The sequence below is a fragment of the Musa acuminata genome, chromosome BXJ2-7 (genome assembly GCF_036884655.1).
Source record: "Musa acuminata AAA Group cultivar baxijiao chromosome BXJ2-7, Cavendish_Baxijiao_AAA, whole genome shotgun sequence".
NCBI classification, from domain to species: domain Eukaryota; kingdom Viridiplantae; phylum Streptophyta; class Magnoliopsida; order Zingiberales; family Musaceae; genus Musa; species Musa acuminata.
Genome location: NC_088344.1, coordinates 29580185 through 29595708, shown reverse-complemented (window position 1 = coordinate 29595708; position 15524 = coordinate 29580185). Strand labels below are relative to the sequence as shown.

At 38.3% G+C, this 15524-nt stretch overlaps 2 protein-coding genes across 2 annotated transcripts; one reads left to right on the top strand and one right to left on the bottom strand.

The window, feature by feature from the left end:
• Nucleotides 1–4617: 4617 nt before the first annotated feature.
• Nucleotides 4618–5058, bottom strand: LOC135616387 (chaperone protein dnaJ 11, chloroplastic-like). The gene has a single exon (XM_065115573.1). It carries the CDS (start codon nt 5056–5058, stop codon nt 4618–4620), a length of 441 nt encoding a protein of 146 aa, XP_064971645.1.
• An 8594-nt stretch (nt 5059–13652) lies between these two features.
• LOC135617509 (uncharacterized) lies at nt 13653–14774 on the top strand. The gene has a single exon (XM_065117831.1). The coding sequence runs from the start codon at nt 13698–13700 to the stop codon at nt 14652–14654; it is 957 nt and encodes a 318-aa protein (XP_064973903.1). The 5' UTR covers nt 13653–13697; the 3' UTR covers nt 14655–14774.
• Nucleotides 14775–15524: the final 750 nt, after the last annotated feature.

Below are 15524 nucleotides of genomic sequence, written 5' to 3'. Positions count from 1 at the left end.
GACAGAATAGTGTTTTTCATAGATTACTGAAAAGAAGCAGTTACATCCCTATTTATAGAGTTCCACCCAAAGTTCATCAAGACTTGAACTCTAATAATAAATAAATATTAAATAAACCTCTACTTGACTCTAACTGAACCAAACCGACTCAATAAACAACTGGACCAAACAGACTCAATAAACATTATACAAAAGCTTAGAAAAAGAGTCCTAACAATATCTCCAATGGTTTCACTTGGTTTCATACGAAACAATTCAAAATCTGCATCAAAAGATTTATTCTAGACTCTTTTACTCTATTAGTACCTTCATGTATGATTTCAAGTGTGTGCCAAATATCGTACGCAGTTTCACAAATAGAAATACGATTAAATTTTTTTTTGTCTAAAGCACAAAACAAAGCATTCATAGTTTTGGCATTCAAAGAGAAAGTCTTTTTCTCCAAATCATTCCAACCATTCATTGGAAGAGAAGACTTTTAAAATCCGTTTTTGATAATATTCCATAAATCAAGATTCAATAAAAGCAAGAAAACTCTCATTTGAGTTTTCTAATAAGTGTAATCCGTTCTATTGAACATAGGAGGACGAATGATAGAGTGACCCTCTTTAAATATGAAAGAAACCATTTATCTTGGGTGTTAAACCAAATGAGAAAAGAATGTGATTATGATACCAACTGTTAGGATCAAGAACAACACTAAGAGGGGAGAGGAGGGGGGGGGGGGGGCTTGAATTAGTGTAGTAGATAAAAATCATGTCGAGTTAAAAATCTTCATACGATGAAACTCATTTCGGAAAGATGTTAACTTGAAAGCATATTTGTAAGGTAGTGAAAGTAATAATTCAATTTATAATTAAAGTTAAGAGCAAAATAGAAATGTAAACTAGATTTTTATAGTGTTTCGGTCATCGTGACCTACATCCACTTCTGATTCCTCTTCACTCAAGGCCACTGGCTTCCACTACCGATATTCTTTCAATAGGCAAAGATCAACTACCCTTTAACGCTCATTCTCTTTTTGACAAGTTCATGAGAGAACCTTTAGACCTCCACTTACTTTTCCCTTAAACTACACTAACACTTAGAGCTTGAGAGAAGTTCTCACAAGATTACAATAGTGTTTTTCTACGTTTTTTCTCTCAATTTTTATATTTGTTAATCAAGGATGAGAGGGGTATTTATAGGCCTCAAGCAGATTCAAACTTAGAGTCTAAAAGTGTCTCATCCCCGGTTTTCAAGGTATTAGCGGTACCACCACTTGTAGCATTGACACTGGACGGTACTACTGCTCAGTCTAACGGTACCACCGCTTGACACCTTGTCACTAGGTGGTACAATTGCCCAGTCTAGCGATACCATCACCTAACATAGTCTCGGAGACTGTGCCACAAACGGTTCCACCTCTTGGGTCACTTTTTGGGCCTTTACTTGGCCCAACACAACCCAAACTTAGGCCCAACTAGCCCCTAATTGAGTTGGCCCAATTCCAACCCAATTATGCCTAAAACCTACTTCGATATAGACAATTATTATAAAGCTAATCAAATGTTGTCCAGCATGTCATTGGTTCATCAATGCTTCGTTTGAATCTCCGACGCATCGTCCTCTCTTGCAGCCTATTGCATAATCGGTCAGTTGACCTCCGCAACTCCAATTTCCTTGGCGTAATTTCTGCTCTTCTTGGCCTGATGCCCAATCCCATGGCCCAAAGCCTTCTACCGATATGTCGACCGATCCTCCAGCTCAACGTCTAATCTTTTGACATGTTCCACTCCGGCTCAATATGATTCTTGCTGCTTTAATTATCTCTTCCTGATCGAAGCTTCCTACGTCACTCAAAACACAGATTAGATCACAAACTCTTCAATTAATTTTCATCATCAAAATTCAAGATTCAACATTTAGAAGTTCGTCTAAAGGGAGAAGTGAGGTCTAAGAAAGAGAGGTTGTAAAGGTTCTCTCTTGAGTCTATCAAAAAGAGAAAGAGTGTATAAGGGTAGTTGATCTTCGCCCATTGAAGGAAGATCGATAGTGGAAGCCGGTAGCCTCGAGTAAAGAGGAATTGAGAGTGGATGTAGGTCAGGACAACCGAACCACTATAAATCTGGTTTGCATTTACTTTGAGTTTTTTATTTTCATTGCAAAATGATTTCTTACTTCCACTATGTTTACGAACGTGTTTTCAAGTTAACATCTTTCTAATATCATTTTTCATCATACGAAATTTCAAACCGGCGTAATTTTTTTCGTAAGCACTAATTCACCCCCCCTCTTAGTGCCCACTTAGTCCTAATAGATTTGAGAGTAGGGCGGTCCCCTTTGCTGGGTAGCCTCAAAATCGTGCCTCCGGACTATGCCAATGACCTTGCACAATAAGCTTACACAGGGAGTGTCCCAGCTCGACCTTTCTGATGCTTAAGCTTGGAAAACGAAGAGGGAGGTTAATAATGTAAGTAAGAGAGTGAATAACTCTTGCCCGCTTGCCTTGTTTGACCCAGGGTTCAACTTTTATACCTGAACACGTAGTGACATGGACATATGCTCATGAAGGCCCCTCTTTTACCCCATATGGCGAAGGCATTTAATAAGAGTAGCTTGTTGGCATGTGCTCCCAAGGGCGTTGCCTGGGTTGGATTGTCGGGTTGGCTTCTCTAGCCTGAGCCCTTTGCTCTTTGGGTTAGGCAGGGTATGATCCCTTTGTTAGTTGTTTGAAAGGGAAGGCTTGTTAAGCCGGGTGGGGCATGGTCCCCTTTTGTGATGTCACGAGAGGATTTTGTGGGCCCATTTTGAGAGACCAAGTCAAGCGTTATGACCTCCTACCGGCGATTGCGGGGAGTAGGTGGCCATGCTAGTACTTAGGTGTTGCATCCTTAGCCGTGGATGAGAGAATTAGTTGTGCCAAGATTATCCCTATCAAAATTTAAATTTAATATCAATTCATATCACCAAAAAAGTTTATGTTAGAAAACTCCTAGGAGTCTTTTAATAAATTTATAATAACTTTTTTCTCGATCCTCTTACTACATTATATAACAATTATAATAACTTATTGAAGAGAGAATGAGAGTTTTGTATTGGTTTTGAAGATAAATAAATCTGCTCTTGTATTATTTCTTATAGATTAGATTATTATCATATTGAAAGATACGTAATTCTAATTTTAATATATTATTATTTGATTTCTATCCTGATATTATATTATTCCGTATCATAGTTATTTTATTCTTATAGTCATGAATGAAAAGAGGTAGCATCCAAATGCCAAGTCACTGTGGAGAAGTTGCTCCATGTCTATAGTAATTAGTGACTCCCAAGAAAGAAATTTAGCAGCTAACAAGTTTGACACTGATTGCTGAAAGAGAACAATTTTAGTCAAGATGATGCGACCTCGCTCTATTTCTCCTGTTAAAAGAAATACAATGGTCGTGCAAGGCATCATGATAAGGATTTAAAGACTATTTATTGTTTTTTCCAGGCATTATTTTTTTCCTTTCTCTAGTCCGTCTTACAAATATCATGGTGTCTAATTCATCCTAAATGAGCTGAATATTCCTTAACCGGTTTGATTTAGTCATTAACAGTGAAATTGAAACCTGCAATTTGACATCAATGAGAAAAAGAATAAGACTATCATAATTATATAATTCAGAGATTAAAAAATGGATATCAGAACATAAAAGATATGATAATGGATGGTCGGAGCTCATCCTTAATCGCGTACAACTTTGGACGATGATGATATGTACTGGTGGTGGAGCCGTGTTGGAAAGAAGTAGTGGAGAGGAGAGCTTGGTCGGTGGACAACGATGGCGACGACTCATGGGCTGGGGCGAAGGGAAGGAGGAACAAAAAGTATGATCGTGTCGACCCCGGACGGTGGCAGAGAACTGGGAGTGGATAACGATGATGATGTGGTGGCGTCGTCCTCAAGGATGGGGATGATGGCACGCTAGAAGAGGACTGATCGAGGCGGATCGCTATACCGTGTGGTGAGAAAGATGGCTGGGAATGGAATGCTCGTCTTTGATGGCCGCCCACCATAAAAACGGCGAATGCAACAAAAAAAATCACTAGTTTCTTGCAATTAGCTCCTAAGTCATTGTTCTATACCTTGTCAGAAACTGCTCTTCTGATGCTCATTGATTCTTTCTTGAGTCGAAACATTGTGTAATCTTTGTAATCGTATAATATGTGAAGATATGTAGGTTGATATCTTCCTGTGAGAACATAGAATGGGACAATATGAGGAGTCGGGAAAGCTGAGTTGGAGAAGGCCAGATGAGGCCCGGCGCAGCAGCGTATTCCACGCAACCGAGAATGACTTGAGCGGCCTACCTGTGCATGTGGATCACGAAATCGCCAGGTGTTGATGAGTTGGGTGCAGCTCACTTGGCTCGATTGACACAAACCACATGAAGGATACGATATCTTTCATACTGAAATTTATACTAGATTATAAGATCCATTTAATCACACAAAAACTCAAACGATTTAAAATCAATCCCCGCGTTGAGAGGGAACAAAACGAAAGAAAAAGGGAAAAAAAAATGGATCATGGCCGTAATCTGTACAGCTTTATCCTATACAACTCGGATCAGCTAACGCCGGGTCTGCCTACCAGCACTGATCCGTCTCCCACCTCCGGCACGGCCTGCACGAGTAGGACAGCCGCGGCGTCCACCGCCTCCCTGCCGCTGCGTTCGCCGTGGCGGCCATTACCCGCTGGTCGTACTCGGCACGCTTCTCCGGGTCAGAGAGCGTGGCGTAGGCGGCGTGGAGTCGGATGAACTCGTCCGACGACTCGGTAGCCGCGGCGACGTCCGGGTGGCACTCTCGCGCCAGCCGCCGGTACGCCACCTTGATTTCGCCGCCCGTGGCGCCCGTCGGGACCCCGAGCACGTCGTAGAGAGTCGCCTCGGAGGCGGGGACTGGTGGCGACGCCGAAGCACAGCGGGGGGGCAGGAGGAGGCGGCGGCGGCAGGAGGAGGACGAGGGCAGGCGGGGTGGGAACCGGAGGTGGGATCTGGGAGCAGCGAGAGAGGGTGAAGATATCATCGACTCACAGCCACAGTATCAACTAAACGAGGTTGAAGAATACCATTGCCACGGGGCATATGGTGAATATATACAGTGGTGGTACGGAAAGAGGAGAGCGAGCTTATCCGTCCGTGGATGAAACCCGGGACTGGATCAGGGAAGAGGGGTGGGGGAGACTGTCAGATTCAGGATTCCAGGCAACCAAGTTGATTGCGACAGCGAGGGGACGCTGTAACCGTTATTATTAAATATTTAATTTAATAATAATATAACTTTCTCATTATGATTCATAATTTATTATAATAAATTTCTTCATTTATTATGATTTAAATGATTTCAATTTTTTATTCTTTAGGCATGAAACCATTATTATTAAATTATATATTTAATATTATTAAAGTTCTTAATTATGGTCCAAACGTTACAAATTTGAATTAATTCTTGAACGTTATGATTTAGTGATAATAAATGTTCTTGATGGGAGAACATATATATATATATATATATGAGAATTTTGGTCCCTAAGTTCAATCATCTTTTTGAAGCGAAAGGCTTTCCTACACCATCTAAAGCGAGAGTTCTAAGCCGAAAAGTATCAAAGTTCAAGAAGAAACCTCTACAGAAATTCTTGGCGACAATGGCTGGAGGTACGCTATTTTGTTTCCGCATCAGTTTTTATTGTGTTTCTATTATAATGATTTAGAAACACAAGTTGGTTTCAGTGATTTCTAACATTTGGTATTAGAGCCTTTTGACCTCTGCATTGATACGAAAGAGTTTTCATTTTTTATACCATGAAAATGATTTGATTTTGGTTTCTTCTTGGAAACTTCTTGATATATTTTATTGAAAATCATGAGGAAATATCATTTTCAACATTTTAGTTGGTAAAATGCTTATATTATGTATGCATATTTAGTTATATTAAATTATGCTTATGAGCAAATTTTTTATGTTTAAAATGTCTAGTGATCTATATAATCTTAATTAATTAAGAATTAGCCACAGCATCCTTAATTAATTAAAATTATATATAAAGTTAAAATAAGGATCACATAAGTAATTAGACATCATATTGTGACTGATTATATTTCATATAATAATTGTTATCCCACAAGATCTTTTATTATATTTAATATAATTAATCAGGATAAAATATCATATTATTTTCATAATTTACCTAAAGGGATTATGAATTGGAATATAATTTGATAGTTTTATCATAAAGACCATATGAATATATTTGAATTAAGAATTTAGTCCACATGCAATTTTTATGTTATGAGATTCATATTTTTTGCATGTTTCACATTGGTAAAACATGTAATTTTGTCTATTAAGCTTCAAATTTTGACATAAGCATGTTTGATTTTATGCAGTTTCTCAAACTGTTAATTTCTCTGATATTCGATATGATATTCCTGAATTTAATGGTGATAACTATAAGATATGGAAGGAGAGGGTTCTCCTCCATTTAAGGTGGATGGATATCGATTATACTATCAGGAAAGATGAACCACCCATAGTCACTAATACCAGTACTTCAACTGAGATCACGTTATATGAGCGATGAGAGCGATCCAATCGGCTCAGCGTGATGTTTATCAAAACTAAGATGACTGCTGGCATACGTGGTTCTGTTGACCAGCATGAAAATGTCCGAGACTTGCTAAAAGCTATTGATGAACAATTCATCACTTCGGATAAGGCACTAGCAAGTACCCTTATTATGAAATTTTCATCCCTTAGACTCACCAACATAAAGGGTGTGCGTGAGCACATAATGCAAATGCGAGATATTGCGGCTCAACTTAAGAAACTTGAGGTTAATATGTCAAAATCCTTTTTGGTGCACTATATTCTGAACACCCTTCCACCTCAATATAGCCCTTTTAAAATTTCATACAATACACATAAGGACAAATAGTCAATCAATGAATTAATGACCATGTGTGTTCAAGAAGAAGAGAGGCTAGTGATGGAATTGGGTGAGAATGCATTCATAGTAACCACTCGAGGGAAAAATAAAACTGACAAACATCAAGCCAATCAGAAAGCTCATCAACAGGGAAAAGGTAAAATACCACCCCAAGCTGATATCAAGAAAGAAGTAAGGTGTTTCTTTTGTAAAAGAAAGGGACACGTGAAGAAGGAATGCATGAAATTCCAATAATGGCTTGAAAAGAAAGGTAAACCAACCTCATATGTATGTTATGAATCTAATATGATCAATGTTAATATTAGCACCTGGTGGATTGACTCTGGATCAACAATCCATATTGCAAACTCTTTGCAGGGTATACAAAACCTAAGGAAGCTAGTGGGAAGTGAGCAAAGTATCTTATCAGGAAATAAGATGGGCTCACATGTGGAAGCAATTGGAACATGCATTTTAACTTTAAGTAGTGGTTTTGTTTTAAAATTGGAAAGAACCTTTTATGTACCAAGTTTCTCACGAAACTTAATTTCTATTTCCAGACTTGTACCATTTGGGTATTCCTTTAATTTCAAAGACACATCATTTTGTTTATTACATAAATCTGATTGTGTTGGGAATGATATTTTATTTGATGGTCTTTACCGTATTTTATTACAAAATGATAATACTCAAAGTTCAATGCATGTTCACGTTGGCATTAAGAGGTGTAATATTAATGAGGACTCCTCTATATTATGGCATCGGAGATTAGGACATATCTCCATAGAGAGAATTAAGAGATTAGTTAAAGATGGGGTACTTAGTACTCTTGATTTTATTAATTTTAAGACTTGTATAGACTGTATTAAGGGAAAGCAGACTAATAAGTCCAAAAAGGGTGCTAATAGGAGTTTAGACTTATTAGAGATAATTCATACTGATATATGTTGTCCAGACATGGACATACATGGTCAGAAATACTTCATCTCTTTTATAGATGATTACTCACGATATATGTATATATATTTGCTTCATAACAAAAATGAAGCATTGGATGCCTTCAAAGTCTTTAAGGCTGAAGTTGAGAACCAATGTGGTAAGCAAATTAAAATTGTGAGATCAGATAAGGATGGAGAATATTATGGTAGATATATTGAAAATGGACAAGCACCTGGTCCTTTTGCTAAATTTCTTCAAAAACATGGGATTATTGCCCAATACACTATGCCTGGTTCTCCAGACCAGAAAGGTGTTGCAGAAAGAAGAAACCGAACCTTATTAGACATGGTGCGGAGTATGCTTAGCAACTCCAGTCTTCCTAAGTTCTTGTGGACTAAAGTACTAAAGACGACTATGTATATATTAAACCGAGTTTCAACTAAGGCTGTCCAAAAGACACCATTTGAACTATGGAAAGGTTGGAAACCAAGTTTGCGACATATGCGCATTTGGGGATCTCCGTCTGAAGTCAGGATATATAATCCACAAGAGAAGAAACTGGACCCGAGGATTGTTAGTGGGTATTTCATTGGATATGCCGAAAAGTCCAAAGGTTATAGATTCTATTGTCCATCTCACACAACTAGGATTGTAGAATCAAGAAACGCTAAATTTCTTGAGGATGGTGTGATTAGTGGGAGCGATCATTTCAAGAACATAGTTTCCGCACATGATCATATAGAATCTCAACCTTCCACATCAAATGATAGATTGGTTATAGTTCATAGCACTCCTCAAGTACAAACTAGTGTTGAACAACCAATCATTGAAATTCCATAAGTTGTTGATAGTATTCTAATAGATCAAGCAGTTCAGGAATTACAACAAGCTCCTGAACAACTAGTTGAACCACAAGTTCCTCAAGGAACCATTGGTACAACATTAAAAAGATCTACTAGAAATAAAAGATCAGCAATTCCTAGTGATTATGTTATATATCTACAAGAATCTGATTATAATATTGGAGTAAAAAATGATCCTGAAACATTTTCACAAGCCATGAGTTGCAAAGAGTCAAATTTGTGGCATAATGCCATGAAAGAAGAGATGAATTCCATGATGAGCAATGAAGTTTGGGATCTTGTAGAGTTGCCTAATGAAGAAAAGGCTATTGGTTGCAAATGGGTCTTTAAAACAAAGAAAAATTCGTTAGGCAACATTGAGAGATACAAGGCAAGACTTGTTGCAAAAGGATTTACTCAAAAAGAGGGAATCGATTATACGGAAACGTTTTCTCCTGTATCTAAGAAAGATTCTCTACGTATAATTTTGGCATTAGTTGCTCATTTTGACCTTGAATTGCAACAAATGGATGTGAAAACGGCATTTCTAAATGGAGATCTAAGGAAGAGGTTTATATGAAACAACCTGAAGGTTTCTCCTCTAGTGTTGGTGAACACTTAGTTTGCAAACTTGGGAAGTCTATATACGGCTTAAAACAAGCCTCCCGCCAATGATATTTTAAATTTCATGAAGTGATTTCTTCATTTGGATTTGTTGAAAATCCCATGGATCAATGCATATACCAAAAGGTTAGTGGGAGTAAAATATGTTTCCTTGTTTTATACGTATATGATATTTTGCTTACAACCAACGATGAGGGTTTGCTACATGAGGTGAAACAATTCCTTTCTAAAAATTTTGACATGAAGGATATGGGTGAAGCATCTTATGTCATTGGCATTAAGATCCATAGAGATAGACCTTGAGACATTTTAGGTCTATCACAAGAAACCTATATTGATAAACTTTTAAAAATATTTCGGATGATGGATTGTTCACCAAGTGTTGCTCCCATTATGAAAGGTGATAGGTTCAATTTGAACCAATGCCCAAAGAACAACTTTGAAAGGGAATCAATGAAAAACATCCCATATACTTTTGTCGTAGGAAGCCTTATGTATGCTCAGGTATGTACTAGACCTGATATTGCATTTATTGTGGGGATGTTAGGTCGATATTAGAGTAATCCAGGTATGGACCACTAGAGAGCTGCAAAGAAAGTGATGAGGTATCTACAAGGAACCAAAGATTATATACTTATGTATAGATATACAAATAATCTGGATGTGATTGGTTACTCAGATTCAGACTTCGTCGGTTGTGTTGATTCTCGTAAATCAACATCAGGATATATTTTTATTATGGCCGATGGAGCTATTTCTTGGAGAAGCGCTAAGCAGACCTTGATTGCTACTTCTACCATGGAAGCTGAGTTTGTCTCCTGTTTTGAGGCTACTTCACATGGTGTATGGATTAAGAGTTTCATTTTTGGGCTTAGAATCATGGATTCTATCTCTAAGCCATTAAGAATTTTCTGTGACAATTCAGCTGCTGTCTTTATGGCTAAAAACAATAAAAGTGGAAGTCGAAGTTAACATATCGACATTAAGTATCTAGCCATAAGAGAACGTGTAAAGGAAAAGAAAGTGGTCATTGAGCATATTAGCACTGAATTGATGATTACTGATCCTTTGACTAAAGGCATGCCACCTCTAAAATTTAAGGATCATGTAGAGAAAATGGGACTTGGTTCCACTTTGTAATGATATTGAAACTCTTATATATTATGTAATTTTCTCATTCATGTGCACATTATTTTGAGAAAATATATTGTTACTGGACCAAGAATAAACATAAGGTTTATTCATTAAGTAATATTACCATATTAAGATTAAGAAACTAAATACATCGTGATACATGGATGATAATACTCGCTCTTAGAGGACTTATCGCTATGATTTGTGTATTTATTTCTTAAGAAAGTTGTTCAAGAAAAATTAATTCAAATTATTAAGATAAACGTATGACCAAGTGGAAGAATGTAACCGTTATTATTAAATATTTAATTTAATAATAATATAACTGTTCTCATTATGATTCATAATTCATTATCATGAATTTCTTCATTTATTATGATTTAAATGATTTCAGTTTTTTATTCTTTATGCATGAAACCATTATTATTAAATTACATATTTAATATTATTAAAGTTCTTAATTATGGTCCAAACGTTACAAATTTGAATTAATTCTTGAACGTTATGATTTAGTGATAATAAATGTTCTTGATGGGAGAACATCTATATATATGAGAATTTTGGTCCCTGAGCTCAATCATCTCTTTGAAGCGAAAGACTTTCCTACACCATCTAAAGCGAGAGTTCTGAGCCGAGAAGTATCAAAGTTCAAGAAGAAACCTCTACAGAAATTCTTGGCGACAATGGCTGGAGGTACGCTATTTTGTTTCCGCATCAGTTTTTATTGTGTTTCTGTTATAATGATTTAAAAACACAAGTTGGTTTCAGTGATTTCTAATAGACGCGAGGAGACACGGTTAAACGGGTAGAGTCGCAACAGCCAGCGGGAGCGAAGTGGGATTGGATAACATTGATAGGATGGCGTTGTCCTTCAGGATCATTAGGGTAAGGGTCACGACGTGCATGGTAAAAAGGATGAAGTGAAGGAGAGGGGCAGCGGCGACGGCGACGAGGAAGACTTCACGGGAGAACTGATACAAGGAAACTTTCATCGGAAATTCCATGTTCGGTGTTTATAACAACATTATTTTTGGATGAATAATTAAGCAGTATAACTGTCGTAGCTGAATACTAATCCAAAAATGTAATAAGCTTCTTCCAACTTTCTCTGTTATCTTCATTTTATCTCTTTATGTTGGGAGTTAAAATGGATTCATGAACAAAGGCGATTGCATGCGTTATCTGAGAATCGAACTGTCATGTATTCATTTATTTTTAGTGTTATTTATAATTATATATCTTTTAGATATTACTTTCTCTTTTATCTAAACCATACTAATCCATATTCCACATTGTACATGCAACAATAATTTCCACCGACACGGAGCTTCACGATCATTTATTAGCCGGCTACGAGGGCCTCATGATCAATTGCGTGTCATCATGTTCTTGGCCCTTTGTCCTGGCGCCACATATCTCGAGGAACCATCCTGTGTATCAGCGATGCTGAGGCGACGTAGACGGGTTCTGCTGATACATTTACGTACTATTGTTACTGCAAATAATCCTAATATGTATGATATGATTAGTAGTAATTATCGTTTTCGAAGGAAATGAATGTGCATATAATTATGTTATGATGTCGATTGTCGATTACAATGCTTTACGGGAGTTGGATGAATCTAAATATATATCTTTGGAACAAGGCGTCAGTACGGAGTAATGGGGCTGTCAGCGTGTCACGTGCAACACGCCAATCAGATTAAACGGGCCAAATGAGTCTTTAAATTGGGTTGGGTTGGGACAGTCGCCAAATGAGGTAATTACATATTACTTTTATCTTTAGATCTCTTTAGTATTTTGATTCTCATATTTACAAAATTTATGTTAAAATTTTTATAATTATGAAAGAAAAATATTTAATCTCATTTTCTCTTAACACCGTCGGCTTATCGATAGAAAATACAGCATGTGACATCATGTGCATAAATGACATAAACACAATTGGTAAAAGGATAATTTTAATAGTGGTGATCGATGATAGCATCGTAGATGACTGTTGTAGTAGTGATCAACCTTGTCGATATCGATCTAAACATTGACGACAGGGAAAAAGAGAAGGCAGAGCAGTGACGTATCTACATTAACACCAAAGGAGAAAGAGAAAAAAAAAAGAGACATTTGTACCAGTGAAGCACCATTCTATCTCCTATTCCTCATACAGTATAGTTTTATATCTGCATCGACGCTATAGGAGGAAGAGGAAGCCGGTGAGACCACCACCATGGTGTCGCGCTCAAATCTTTGGATGATTACTTCGTCCATGGTGCAGTAGATTCGAGGATGGGGTAACAGGTGACGATAGGAAGAGAAAGGTTATGACCTAGCTTGGCGAAAAGACATATATGATTTGAGCTCTTGAGCTTTAGCTGACATGTGAACGATACATACACCCTTACTATAGTGACATGATTGTTGATATACTTTTGGATCAGCTCCGCCTATGATCGGAGGGCATTCGATCGGAGGACAAAAACTAATCATCATATAAAATGGAGGTTCAAATAGTACAAATCCGATGGTGGTGTGAAAGTATCAGAAAGACAATGACATTGTGTGGTGATGAGAGAGAGTATCAGAAAGGTTTATTATCTCTTCGTAGTTGGATTTATACTCTTTTTATCAAAAATCTAAAAAAAAATAATAAAAATGAATTATGATAAAAAGCTTATTGCTAGAATTTTTTTATTATAAATTACTCTCTCTTTCTCTTTTTTTTTTTTTTAATTGCTTTGCACCTGTGTGGTTCGAGAAATATGTGAGAAGGCAAATTAACATTCGAGTATTAGTCGCACCAACCATGAGACAATTTCGCATTAACCGCGCCAACCACGAGCCCGATTCGCATTAATCAAGGTTAAAATACCTCCCCCGACTTTCCACACTGAAATTTCCGAGCCCCACAACATTCTTCGCAGAACTCCAAGCAATCGGACCAATCATTGGCCCACATACAACAAGGGAGACTTCCACGGACGGCCAAACACGTCACCACCACCCAATGGCCACAACAATAAATATTAACTCCCTACAAACCCAACACTAAAGGCACAAAAAACAGACTATAATTAAAAAACAAGAAATTAACCCCTAAACATCCCACATTTCTTGCTATTATCTTATCATATATAACGGTGTTACGATGGTGTCCATCTCCCACCTCTACCCCTCCACCCACCACCACCACCACCACCACCACCATGGGCGCCCAACTCGCCAAGCAAGTTGAGCGCCGAAAGTCCGTCGCCGCCGAGAAGTTGGCCCTCATCGAGCTCTTCGAGGGCTCGGGCGATCAATTCCCCGGCTGCGACTACCGCCCCGCCGACCGCAAGACCTGGATGTCGGCCCTTGGCCCTGCCAACCTACGCGTCCACCAGATCGTCTGGCCCGGCACCCACGACTCCGCCACCGACAAGATCGGCCTCCGCTTCATCTCCCGCCCCTTCGCCCAGTGCCAGTCCTGCTCCGTCTACCGCCAGCTCGCCGGCGGTGCCCGCGTCCTCGACATCCGCGTCCAGAAGGACCACCGCGTCTGCCATGGCATCCTCCTCACCTACGGCGTCGACGTCGTGATCCGCGACGTCAAGCGGTTCCTCTCCGAGACCGAGCACGAGATCGTCGTCCTCGAGATCCGGACCGAGTTCGGCCACGAGGACCCGCCGGACTTCGACAAGTACCTCGTCGAGCAGCTTGGCGAGCACCTGATACCGCAGGACGCGGTCGTGTTCGAAAAGACCGTGGCCGAGCTGCTGCCCCGGCGGGTCATTTGCGTGTGGAAGCCGCGGAAGTCGCCGGCGCCGAAGCCGGGGGACCCGCTGTGGAGCGGGGGATTCCTGAAGGATCACTGGATCGATACGGACCTGCCGAAGACCAAGTTCGAGAACAACCTGAAGCGCCTGGGCGAGCAGCAGCCGAATGCGTCGAGGAAGTACTTCTACCGGGTGGAGAACACGGTGACGCCGCAACCGGACAACCCGGTGGTGTGCGTGAGACCGGTGACGGGGAGAATCCAAGGCCACGCGAGGCTGTTCATTGCGCAGGCCGTCGGGAGGGGGATCGCCGATCGGTTGCAGGTGTTCTCGACCGACTTCATCAACGACGACTTCGTGGATGCGTGCGTGGGGTTGACTCACGCAAGAATAGAAGGGACGGCATAAAACCGAGTTCCTCTTTTTCTTTTTTCTTCTTTTTTTTCACCATAAAATGAGGTGTGTTTGATGGTGTGGGGGAATCTGTTTATAATATATTATTATAATTATAGATATTGTAATCAAATCGGTATGACTTTTTTTTTTCTTTCTTACTAATAAAATTTAAAAAATAATTATTCAACATTCAAAATAGATGATATCATTTTTGTTAGTAAATTAAATAAAAATAAATATAAAAATAAAAAAAATCTGAAGTGCTCTCTTGGGACAAACGAAGAGTTTGCATCGAGGAGAGGTAAGTTCCTTGTTTTCTTGAAAAATAAAATTTTTTGATGCTTTTAAATATTTAAATTTTTATTTTTTTATATTAAAATATATTATATATAGTTTTAAAATATTTTTATTTCCTTAAATTTCAAAAATTTTATTATTAGATTAAAACATGTTATATAAAGTTTTTAAAATATTCTTTTATCCATCTAAAGGTATAGAATTTTATTTTATAATTAAAATATATTGAAATTATTCTTATCATATATATTTCTAAGATTTTTATCTTGAATGTATGATATTTGATTTTTGTTAGATTTATACAATACTTGATTAAGAATGTTAATTTCTCATTATGCAATTTATTTTTTTTAATTTATTATTATTTATTATATTTTAATAACTTATTACTAGTGAATAGATGTTTGATTATAATTGAATGATGTCAAATTGAGAGAATTGATTAAAATTTAAATTCAAACCAATTAGCATGCAAAACTTACAAGTCAAGCCACTCACGTACTAGGCCAAGGCCAACTCATAAGTCGAGCCACAAGCTAAGCCCAGTTATTAGGCCAAGCCTAACCCATAGGTTAGGCCCGAGCC